The sequence below is a fragment of the Phascolarctos cinereus genome, unplaced genomic scaffold (assembly GCF_003287225.1).
Source record: "Phascolarctos cinereus isolate Bilbo 61053 unplaced genomic scaffold, phaCin_HiC Scaffold_2;HRSCAF=192, whole genome shotgun sequence".
Taxonomy (NCBI): domain Eukaryota; kingdom Metazoa; phylum Chordata; class Mammalia; order Diprotodontia; family Phascolarctidae; genus Phascolarctos; species Phascolarctos cinereus.
This window is the reverse complement of record NW_027555625.1, coordinates 299,447,523-299,460,247: the sequence shown is the minus strand read 5'-3', so window position 1 is coordinate 299,460,247 and position 12,725 is coordinate 299,447,523. Positions and strand designations below refer to the sequence as shown.

The 12,725-nt window shown below is 44.1% G+C and overlaps 1 protein-coding gene across 1 annotated transcript in view; it reads left to right on the top strand.

Annotated features, from left to right (window-relative positions):
- Nucleotides 1-12,725, top strand: part of OLFML2A (olfactomedin like 2A) — a 49,424-nt gene that overhangs the window by 30,416 nt on the left and 6,283 nt on the right. Inside the window, exons 5-7 of the mRNA XM_020967573.2 lie at nt 1,123-1,372; nt 8,466-8,732; nt 11,391-11,576. Coding sequence (XP_020823232.1) covers nt 1,123-1,372; nt 8,466-8,732; nt 11,391-11,576 — 703 coding nt within the window. The remainder of the gene's footprint in view (nt 1-1,122; nt 1,373-8,465; nt 8,733-11,390; nt 11,577-12,725) is intronic.

Here is a 12,725-nt window from a genome sequence, read left to right as displayed (position 1 = left end):
CAGGACTTGAACCCAGATCTCTGGACTCCCAGTTTGGCGTGCTTTCTACTGTGATTCTTCCCTGATCTGCTACAACAATAGATTACATAATGGACTTGGCCAATAGGGCCCCCATGCTGTTATAGTGAGTTAACACCAGAGTCATCTGAGCTGTAATAAAAATAACATTATTCATCCTCATAATAATAATCGGGAACAAGCTCTCCAAATGCCTATACACTAGAATCTGCTCCTAGGAATGGAAGAATGAGGTCATGTTGTTCATTTGTTTGAGTTGTGTCAGACTCTTCATGACCCCATTTGGGATTTTCTTGGCAAAGATACTGGAGTGGTTTGCCATTTCCTTCTCCAGCTCATTTTACAGATGAGGAAATGAAGGCAAACAGGGTTAAGTGACTTGCCCAGGGTCACACAGCTAGGCAGTGTCTGAGGCTGGATTTGAACTGAGGAAGATGAGTCTTCCTAACTCCAGGGCTGGCACCCTATCCATTGTGCCACCTGGCTGCCCCCAATAAGGTTATAATAACCAGTAAAAGATTGAGCTTGGAGAGAGAAAGAATCACGGAATGTCAGACTTGGAAGAAATTTGGGATTATAGAATGCAAGCTGGTGGGGCAGCTAGGTGGCACAATGGAGAAAGCACAAGCCCTGGAGTCAGGAGGACCTGAGTTCAAATCTGACCTCAGACACTTGACACTTACTAACTGTGTGACCCTGGGCAAGTCACTTAACCCCATTGCCTAGCCAAAAAAAAAAAGTAAGCTGGTATCTAACTTTGAAGTATAGAATGACCTGGAAGGGACATTAGAACAAAGAACATAGGATGTTAGAGCTGGAAGAGACTTTAGAGGTCAACTTAAACCAACCCTATAATTTTACAGATGAAGAAACTGAGGGCCACAGAGAAGTGACTTACCTATGATCATACAACTAGCAAATTACACAACCAGTCTCCTGACTTCCACACCCAGTTACTCTTTGTGCTCCTTCAAGGACAATGAGAATTGTTACATGGGCATTGACTTGACTACTAGAAATCTGTTCTCCCAATTCCAAACCTCAGATAGCGTCAGAAGTGGCCCCCAGCAGTTCTAGGAGTCTTTTTTCCTCTTTCTTTCCTAGGAAACAGCTGGTGGAAAAGGCAGAGAAGCCAGCAAATATTCTGGAGTCAAGAAAAACTTTGGGGACAAGGCTGTCCCAAGGCCTCCCAAAGACAAGCTTCTGAAGGTGGAGAAAGTGAGGAAAGACACCGTGAAGGGCAAAGCCCTGCAGGCCACAGCTAGGCCCCGGGTCCTCCCACACCAGCAAGCAGTGATCCGAGGCATCACCTACTACAAATCCACAAAGCAGGAAGACGTGGAGAATGCAGCTGGTAAGTGTCTTGAGAAGGAGGATTCAGATTTTTCTCTGATGCAAATAACAATAACATTAGCAGATTGGTGAGCTGTCCTTGAATGTTGGAGCTTCTAGGGATGGGGTGGGGACAGGATGGCAAGGGAAATAAAATATGGAATGTGTGATCATAAAATTGACATAGAATGACAGAGTAGAAAGGGAATTTTAGAAAATAGGATGTTAGGGGGCAGCTAGGTGGTGCAATGGATAGAGCACTGGCCTGGAGTCAGGAGGACCTGAGTTCAAATCCAGCCTCAGACACTTACTAGCTATGTGACCCCGAGCAAGTCACTTAACTCCAATTGCCTAAAAAAAAAAAACCCAGAAAAACAAAGAAAGAAAATAGGATGTTAGAACTGGTAGGGACCTGAGAACATAGAATTTGATCATATATACCTTAGAATATTCAGGAAGAGACCTTAAATTGTCAATGTTTAAACTGAGCCTGTGGTCAAGAGACTAGTTAGAATGTCTGAGGATTTCTCTGCTGCTGCTCCTACCACCCATAATTCATACAATGGCAGGACTTCCTCAGCGTCAGGTGCTCCCTTCTGCCCAGCTCAACCGAGAAAGAGCCGCAACATGGCTCCATGTCCCCATATTTATTCCTTCCCTGACTTTGCCCAAAAAAAGGCACACAGCAGACGAACAGCTGCAGGAATCTGACTTGGCCCACAAGACCTGTGGGAACCACGGCTTTCTCTCTGGCCAGCCGCCCAAGACCCGCCCACCCTCTCCCTCCCGTGTTGCCGGGCTGGCCAGGCCAATGGCAAGGACTCTGAAAAGGGATGCAAGGCCCTAATGTCCACCTTCCCTTCTGGCTGGGAGCAGCTCCAGGGCCAGGCCTGATGTGTGAACAGGAAGAAGGTAAGGAAATGCTGATGTGACCTTGAGAACACATCAAAGGCAGGGGAGGCTAGGGGAAGAACCTGGTCTAGACAAGGCTGACTTCCCCTTCCCCACTGTCACCCCAGCACCCCTGGATCCAGCCCTTGTTTCTGCTGTACAATGAAGGGTGAGGTGAAATGATTTCTAAGGTCCCTTTGAGCTTTCACATTCTACGTTCCAGCATTTTGGATTCGTAAAGTATAATGGAAAATACTCTGGACTTAGGACTAGGAGACCAAGGTTCATATCCTGGCTCTGGGACAAGATACTGCAGCTCTCAGCCTCAGTTTCCTCTTCAGTTAAATAAGGATAATACTTGTATTGTCTCTCTCGTGTTGTTTTGAGAAAAGTTCTTGGTAGAGTTTAAGCTATTAGCTTGACACACGTATGTATGAGTGTATATATGCATATATACACATGTATATTTAGATACACACATTTTTGTTGTTTAGTCATTTCAGTCATGTCCAACTCTTCATGACCCAATTTGAGGGTTTTTTTGGCAAAGATACTGGAGTGGTTTGCCATTTCCTTAGATAAGGAAACTGAGGCAAACAGTTGACGAGGGTCACATGGCTAGTGTCTAAGGCTAGATTTGAACTCAGGAAGACATGTGTATGTAATTTATTGTTCCAAAGTCCTTTCCATCACTGGGATTCTATGTTCTAACACTATCCTTCTTTCATCCTACATTTTCTTCACTTGATTTAAGGTGAATCACCATAATTCACCCTTGCCTCCCTTCCCAAAGATGAGCTGGGTACAAGACGGTAACTCTAGAGTGGGAGGAGACCTAAGAGGCCATCTAGGCAGGGGCATGCTGATGAATGTTTAGCAGCAGTGGTGGGAGGTGGAAGGGGAGGAGAGGGATATGTGTACAGGACACACTTTCACGTTTATCTGCATCATTAACACTTTCTTAAGTCTAGATAATTAACAAAACAATAGATCAAGCCTTGGTTGGTAGTGCTTTGTAAGTTCTGATCTCTCAGGTGTAAATGCTCACAGTGAAAATCAGCTTTCTGTTTCAAGCTGACTCCAAAGGCCCAACCCCCTCATTTTTTAGTTAAGGAAACTGAGAAGTTAAGTGGCTTGCCAAGGTCACAAAAGTAATAAGTGGCATAGCTGGTATTTTAATTCAATTATGGGTCTCTAAGAGACAGATCTGACTGATTGTGAGCCACTTAATCCCTCTGAGACTCAATTTCCTAACCCATAAAATGGGAATAACATACGATCTTCCTCGCAGGGGTGTTGTGGGGGAGAAAAAGTGCCGTGTAGACTTTAAAGTCCTACAGAAATGTTATTATTATCCCTTATTATTAGGCATCCAGCTGCTTACATCTGTGCCTCAGAATTGAAGATTTGCAGAATTGTGGGGGAGAAGTTATAGGTGAGGAATGTGGGGATGGGATAAAAGGGGATGCTGTGGTTAGCTGCGTGTGGTGTTTGACCATCACTCTGAGAGCCTGATGGGGAGCAGGGGTTAAGTTAGTGCTTGGAGGCCAAGGCTGGTTTGTTTCTATGGTTTGGGGCCACAGCCTAGGGATAAAGAGGGATGCTGTGGTCACTTTGTGTGTTGTTTGACCAAGGTTGGTTTGGCTCTGTAGTTTTTGGCTACAGGCCAAGGAAAAGTCAGCCAGATTCTAGGCTGATTGGGATTACACTGGGGGTTTGAACTCTGCCATAAATGAATTGCAAAAGGCCCCTCCCCCCGCAAAAAAAAAAGAAAGAAAAGAAAAGGTGAGGGGACCTCTCTTTTCTAGAACCAGGCTAGTCTTGCCAATAAGCAAGGGTTAAAACTTTTCAAAACCAAATCAGATAATCCCCAGGGAGAAATTAAGTAGGATGGTGTAGTAGAAGCAACATTGGACTGGTACTCAATTCATGAAGCACAGGATCCAGCCACTTCTGCTATCTAAATTGTCCAATGAAAAGGTTGGATTACATGACCTCTAAAATCCTTTCTAACTGTAACACTCTATGTTCTTTCCAACCTTAAGATTCTACATTCTAACTTTCTATGTTTTGAGGTCTTTTACTGCCCTAACATTCTGTATTCCAGGGTCCATTCCAGCACTGATATTTTATGTCCCAAGGTCACTTCCAGTTCTAGCATTCTCTGAGTTTATGAGTTATTGTCCTAAGTGACCCCCTTCATTTTCCCTGTATATTTTTTCTGTAACCCACCCACAGCTACAGTATTGAGAGGCAGGGCTAGTAAGGAGCCTTTGTCCTGCTGCCAAGTTGTCTCAAGTGACCTTTTTAGTGAGAGGGAGTGGATGTCTTGACTCTTAGGGAGAGGGACCCGTGTGATTGATGTTTGGTGGCAGGGTCGGGAATAATATTGTCTCCCTGGGAGCCAGGGTACAGAGCAGGCGGCTTTGGCACCTTTAACCCCCGTAGCAAACAAAGTCAAGGTAACAAAAAGGAAGCATGTAGGGGGAAAGGAGTAGAACAAAAGGGAGAAGAGACGAAGGGGGAGTAGCAGGGTGTAAAGATGGAAGCAGGCTCAGGACCCTGAGGATCAGGGAGTGTTAGACCCTAGAACATAGAACATCAGAGGCAGAAGGGACCTGAGAGCAGAGGATGTCCGAGCTGGAAGGGACATAAGACTATAACATGGTGAAACATAAAGCCTGGATTATGAGAGCCAGGAGAGACCCTAGAGATCACCTTTCACTTTTCAGATAAGAAAACTGGAGCCCAGAGAGAACAAGTGAGTTGGATAATGTCACATAAAGTCCATGGTCAAGCCAGGACTCAAACCCAGGTCTCTTCCACAGTTCTTTCTACTCCCACATTCCTTTAGTCCAAACCAAAATGAGGCGCCTCTCTCAGAAAAGACTCAGTTTACCTCAAAGTCAGTATGTTCCGAATGGTCTTGATAACCTCCTCCCAAGGCTGCATCTTCTCTTGATTTCTTGCTTTCTGTCAGGGCTCCCATCACTCATCCATCCTCTTGCATTTGAAACCTGTTGGTTATCTACTTTTTTCTTCACCTCTCATGTCCAATTACTTGCTAAATCACTTCAGTTCTAATTCTATAACATCTCTCTCTCTTCCTCGTTGAAGAAAGACTCAGAGGTAGGAAAAAGTGGGCTCGTTTGGGGCAAAACAAGCAAGCCAGGTGGGCGAGAATGTAGAGTAAACATGAGAGGGGTGAGAGGAAGGAATGAGCATTTATATCATACCTACTGTATGTCAGGCACTGTGCTAAGCACTTTACAAATATTACCTCGTTTGATTTCCCCCTCCTTCCCCAGCAACCCATTTTGCAGTTGAGGAAACTAAGTCAAATAGAGGTCAAATGACTTGCCTGGGTTCAAATAGTATCTGATGCAAACTTAGGTCTTCCTGACTCCAGGCCCTAGCTGTTTCTGTGTACATGAAAGGGAAGTCTGTAACTTAAGGTAGGTATAGGATAGATTATAGACAGCCTTGAAATCCAGGCCATAGGCAGGTTTTAACCTCTCTGCTAAGGATTTTTAACCTGTCAGGGATCCCTTTGGCAATCTGGTGAAGCCTGTAGAGCCCTTCTCAGAATAATTTTTTAATGCATAAAATAAAATACATAGGATTACAAGGGAAGCCAATTATACTGAAATAAATATGAAATTGTTTTTTTCCCATCCAAATTCATGGACCACGTGAAATCTATCCAAAGACCCCTATGTTTAGAACCCCTGTTCTAAGTAATGAGGAACTACTGAAGGTGTTTATGCAAAGGGGAAGGCGACCTTGATCAAAGCATCAGAGACATCATGAGCACCAGTGAGGTCACTCTGGATTGGGGAGAGGAAAGACTGGGGACAAAGAAAGCAGTGAGGCAGTTACAACAGGCCAGGCAAGAGGGAAGGAGGGCTGGCCTTGGGAGGGTGCAGAGGCAATGGAAAAGAGGAAATGGATTCAAGAACTAATCATTGCACCTTGTACTTCTAGAGAGAGCACTTATAAATTTACAGAGTGCTTTCTTCACAGTGACCCTGTCAGGTGAGATTGTAGATCCAGCATTGTAAAGGACCCTGTAGAGGGTGTCTAACCTATTCCCTCATTTAACAGATGAGGAAACTGAGGCTAAGAGACGTGTGATTCCCTAGACCACGCAGGCAGTAAGTGGAAGAAATGGGACCGGAGTGGAGGTCATCTGATTCCAGATGGGGAGCGTTTCCCACTGACCCACATGCAGTACAAGTGTTAGGAGCCTCCCACATCAGGCAAGAACCCAGGCCTCAGAGCTGATGTGATTGGCCCACCACAGGGCAGAAACAGGACTTTCCAGCACTTTTTCACTATGATGATCAACATCTAGGGTTAGGCTGTATGACCCTTTAATAAAGTGCTAAAGTTGAAGGAGACTTTATAGACATTATTAGTCCAGGCTTCTTATTTTATACCTGAGGAGCCTGAGGCTCAGCCAAGGAAACTGATTTACCTGTCCAACCCAATCCAATCCAGGAAGCATTTATTAAGCACCAGCTATGTACAAGGCCCTGTCCTAGGTGCCAGGAACACAGAGACAAGGGATGAAACAATCCTAATTCTCATGGAGTTTGCATTCTACTGAAAATCTACAGCTCGTAAAGAGAGAACTATGTATGATTGTTTGAGGAAGGAAAAGGTGCTTGTATGGGTAAGAAATCAAGAAAGGCTTCCTGTAGGAGGTGGCACATTAACTGAACCTTCAAGGGAGTCAGGTGACATAGGTCATTAGTAACAGACAGAGGATCTGAAGCCAGGACTTCTGCTCCCCTATCAAATGCTCTTTCCATAATGACAGGCTGGCCCCTCTAATTCATATTAGTGTCTTTAGAAACATGGTCTTTGGGGAAGGGGACAACCTCAGCCCAGTTAAAAAACAAAAACCAAAACCACCACCTGCTGATAAGGGGCCCACAGGCTGCCTGAGATATGTGCTCTCTGAATACCTAATGGCCCCAGGCGGGCATCAGACATCAGGAGGCTGCCATGACAAACAAGGCTGGAGGAATCTGTTTCCTTCCTGTAGATGTTTCTGTGGCCTCCCTATATCAGAAGAGGGTGGCTGGGGAGAGAGGGCTCCAGCACAAGGCCTGGTTTGTTTCCCACCTCCCTCGTCTGCCCTGCCAAGGGCCCAGTGAATCTGCATGTCTAGCCCCAGTGTATTTCCACCTTCCCACAACTTGTAATGTGCTCAGGAGGAATTCAGAAGAGAATGAGAGGCAGGGGTGGAAAAAGAGAAAAAGGGAGTGGGCCAACCCCTCCATTCCCCCAAGGACTTGGACCTCTATGCACCAAGAGCTTCCTCCCCTTAGGAGAGGGTCTAGAACAAGGGTGGGGAACTTGTGGCCTCAAAGCCACATATGGCCCTCTAGGTGCTCAAGTGCAGGGCCTTTGACTGAATCCCAACTTAATGCCCTTAATAAAAGGATTTATTCTGTAAAACTTGGACTCAGTCATCCAAAGACCTAGAAGGCCAAGTGTGGCCTTGAGGGCTCAGGTTCCCCACCCCTGGTCTAGGAGTTTGAATCATTGCTTACTAGCTGTGAGGCTTTGGGCAGGTCATCTGATTTCTCTGAACCTCGAGTTCCTTATCTGCAAAGTGAAGAGATTGTATTATATCGCTTCTATTTAAACTACCTGTGCTATGGTGCCTTTGTGAGGATCAAATGATACCATATTCATAAAGTGCTTAACAGTTGTAAATTGCTCTATAAGTGTGAGTTGTTATCATTGCTAGTATTTTCTTACCTCTGCCTCATAGAATGCCTTATTGCCGTCAAGACTCAACTCAAGCAGTACCTTTTACATGATCTCCCCTCAACTTTCCTGATCTCCCCTCAACTTCTAACGCCCTAAACTGCCTTTATTTTGTATTTATTTGGTATTTATTCTGACTATATTTATATGTGTGCAAGTTGCCTCCCCCTTCCAAAGAAATGTAAGCCCCTTGAGAACAGGGACTTTTTGGGGGGAGGCGAGGCAATTGGCGTTAAGTGACTTGTTAAGGGTCACACAGCCTAGTGTCAAGTGTCTGAAGCCGGATTTGAACTTAGGTCCTCCTGACTCCAGGGCTAGTGCTGTACCCACTGGAGAGCAGGATCTCTTTAGTTTTTGTCTTATTATCTGCCTAGTATAGTGCCTGGCATACAGAAGATAATCTGACGTGTTTATTGGTTGATTATTGTTGCTATTATTCATAGAAAACACCCTCAAGGGAGTAACAGGGCTGGAGCAGCAAGAAACCAAGCTAGAAGGAAGGCACCTGGAACCCAACTCTGATGAGCAGGAGGAAGTGGGAGCTACAGATGAAGGAGGCCCCACCCCTGGCCCTCCTGCAAGCACTACCCCTCTTCCCACCACCATGGTTCCCACTACCACCACCACTACTACCAACAACCCTCTGGTCACCATACTGTCCATTGGATACAATGCTGCAGGCCCCAATGGGTCAGAAAGTCCTAACCAAGGTATGGCATCAGGCTTTAAAATGTCAGGGACGGTGGAATGAGCACTGAGATCTGGGTTCTAGTTCTATTTCTTCCATGAGTGATATGAGTGACAGGCAAGTCGCTTAATCTCTTTGTGCCTTATCTTCCTCTTCTGTAAATGAAGGAGCCAAAGCACATCATCTCTGAGGCCATTTGAGAGCTAGCACTCTTTTTTCTAAGATTCTGTGCCCAGGGTCCCTTCTAGTTCTAATATTCTAGATCTCTTGTATCTCTAACATAGGGGCTGCCTCCACTCTCATCCGAGTTGAACTAGAGGACCTCCAAGACACATTATTATATCTTATCATATTGTATTATATTATATTATATTATATTATATTATATTATATTATATTATATTATATTATATTATATTATATTATATTATATTATATTATATTATATTATATTATATTATATTAGATTAGATCATAATTGGGGGTGGGTATTTGGAAGTAACTTCGCACCAACTTTCTTACAGCTCTAACATTTTACATTCTCTGGTGGCCATTCCATGTTCTAAGACCCCTCCCAGATGTGACATTCTATGTTCTAAGATCCCTTCAAGCCAGGGGTGTGCTGGAGCCAGTTCCAACTGATTCACAAGAGCCTATGGTTAAATTTTCAGTGTGAGCATTTCCACCTTAGAAATCAGCAAACACTACAATTCAGGGCTTGATTTGTTGTTTTGTTGGCTGTCTAGACTTTAAGAAGTGATAAAGAAAATGTTAATAATGCAGATTAAACTCAAAAGTGTGTTGTATGTATTTTTTTCTTCTTCTAGAGAGCCAGTTGTTAAGCATTCACTAGCACACCCTGGACCCCAGCTCTAACATCTTGTATTCTTTGTCCTAATATTCTGTATTCTAAGCCCTCACAGATCTAACTTTCTATGAATCATCACTAAAAACTACATTATGCAACATCTATACAGAGCTATTATTCTTCACACACTATTATATGGTCTCATTTTCTCCATTCATCTATTCAGTAAGCATTTATTAAGAACCAATGTTGTAAAATGCATAGCGCTAAGCAATGACATCTCTGCCCTCAAACAACTTACATTCAACAAGGGGGGAACAACATATGTACAGATAAAAAACAATACAAAATATATTAAAAACAAAATAATTTGGCAGGCCCAGGGTACTAGCTGACATGCTCAATATGACCTAAGATGGGAAGTGGCCTTTGTGTTGAGTCTTGAAGGAAGCTTGGGATTCTAAGAGGCAAAGATTAGAAGGGAGAGCTTCCAGGTATGGAAAAGAGCCTTTTCAGAGGCACAGAGATGTAATGTCATATGCAGAAATAGTAAAGAGGCCAGTTTGGTGGGAATGTAGAATATGGAATGGAGGGATATGGAGTCAGTGTGGAGAGCTTTAGATGCCAAACAGAAGAGTTAGTAGTTATGCTCTAGGTGATAGAGAATCACTGAAGTTTATTGAGGAGAGGAGTGACATTGTCAGAATTTTGCTTGGGTCATAATTTGTCAGCTGTGTGGCAGATATATTTGGAGTGGAGACTTTCACAAAGAAAGCAGTCAGGAAGCTATTGCAGCAGTCCGGTGAGAAGTGAAGGGCCCTGAATTAGGTGGGAGACTTAACAAAACTTGGCAACTGATTGGGATATGGGGTGAGGGAGACAGAGGAGCTAAGGATTACCCTGAGGTTGCAAACCTGAGTGACTAGAAGGTTGGTGGTGCCCTGAAGAGAAATGAGGAAAGTCAGGTAAAGGGTGGGTTTGGAGTGAAAGGCAGTGCTGGCTTTGAGATGCCTATAGGACATCCTCTTGGGAAGGTCCAGTAGGCAGTCAGTGATGTGGGGTGGAACTCAGGAAGGAGACCAAGGCTAGAGAGAAAAACCTGGGCGTTGTCTATATAAAGATGGTAACTGATCCCAGGGGAGGTTATAAGTAAGGTCATCAAGAAAGAATATTGAATGGCAGAAGAGGGGACCCAGGACAGACAGAGCCTTGGAGTACATCCACAGTTAAAGTGTGGGATGGTGAATGAAAATAACAATTTGAAAGTCAAAGCACCTCTTCTCTGTAATTTGTTTTGTCATTGAATACTAGACAGTGAAGTCTGGAGAAGTGCCTTGCTAAGTCACACAGGTTGTGAGAGCCCTGGGACGTGCAGTATGTAGATCTATCTAACACTTAGGTGATAGAACACACAATAACAATAATGCAGAATAGAATGTGGATAAGAGAATGAGAGAAGGGCTAAGTGTAATGTGACTAAGGAGGATATGAGAGAAGGCTTCCTAGAAGTAACATTTTGGCTAGGCCTTCAAAGAGGATCTCAGTAGACAAAGATCATATCTGCAGTTCTTGGAGACCTTTAAGAACAGGTGTGACTGTTTTCTTTGAGCCAAAGGAGGGGATGATGCTGTCCAAAGGCAGGAGAAAGGCTGAGATGATCTGGGCTTACTAAGGATCGTTGAATTTAGAGCTGGAAATGATCATAGAGAGCATCTAGTCTAACCTGTTCATTTTACAGAGGAGGAAACTGAAGCTCACAGTGGCTTGCCCAAGGTCACATTGGTAGCAGGTCCTTTGACCTTCAGTTTTGTCCACAATCTCACACTTTTGTGATTTGGAAGCTTCATTAATGTATATCCTTTCTTCCTACAGTCAAAGAAGTGGGGTGTGAAGGCACCATCAAGTCTGTTGATCCTCCTGTGAAGCAGCACAGCTATGGACGGAATGAGGGAGCTTGGATGAAGGACCCTACAGCCCGAGATGACAAGATCTACGTCACCAACTACTACTATGGGAATAGTCTGGTGGAGTTCCGTAACCTGGACAATTTCCAACAAGGTTGGGAATCATAGGGGAAATTCTTGGAGAGGGACTGAGTCAAAAAGTGGAAACCCTTGGGCTTCCACTGGGTATATGGCAGGGACCAGTTTTTCAGAACCAGATTTCCCGAGGATGTGAGGAGTATTTATGGACGCCCATGGGACATATGATCTAGGGAAACCTGATAGTCTGTTTGGTAAGGGAGTAGTCCCTTCCCTTGACCTGACTGCTAGTAGTTAGGCATCTTTCCCCTGTCCCTGAAGTTTCCTCTCCTGTTCCATGTCTTTATGTTTATGAATTATAAAATAGCAGAATTCTAAGAGACCTCAAAATATAGAATATTAGAATATAGCAAATAGAATGTTAGGAGTGGTGGGGACTTTAGTACATAGAATGCTATGATATAAAGCCCAGAATGTCAAACCTAGAATGAGAGACCCTGAAGCAGAGACTGGTAGAAGAATTCCAGCATCTCAGAATCCATAAGGGACCTTAAAAGTCAATTAGTCCAGCTCCATACTTGGTCCATTTTGGGAAGTACACCCCATTCTGCCAGGGAAGCAGTTTGGTTATAGTTGAGATAACACTTGAGAATGGATTTTGTTGGATGTAATAACAGAACGCTATGATAAAAAGAGCACTGTAGTGGCATCTGTACAACTCACGTTTTATTCCAGGTTCTGTCAAAATCTTGCTCTCTGGGCCTCAGTTTTATACCTGTAAAATCGAGGCATGGACCTAAATGATGTCTAATGTCCCTTCTGGAGGGCAGCTAGGTAGCACAGGGGATAAAGCAGTAGGCTTAGAATCAGGAAGACTCATCTTTATGAGTTCAAATCTGCCCTCAGACACTAGCTATGTGACCCAAATCACTTAGGCCTTGTTGGCCTCAGTTTCCTCATCTGTAAAATGAACTGGAGAAGGAAATGGCAAACCACTCTAGTATCTTTGCCAAGAAAACCCCAAATAAAGTCACAGACAGTTGGACAAGACTGAAACAACTGAACAACAATGTGAATGGCCCTTCCAGCTCCGCCATTCTGTGTTCTGACATCTCTGATTCTAGCTCTCCTGTCTGGGATGGGGGCCTGGGTGCCAGCAAGGAAGATCTGCCCTTGTTTTTTAATTAGGAAAGACGACCTATATAAATGGGCCAAAAGGGCCCCC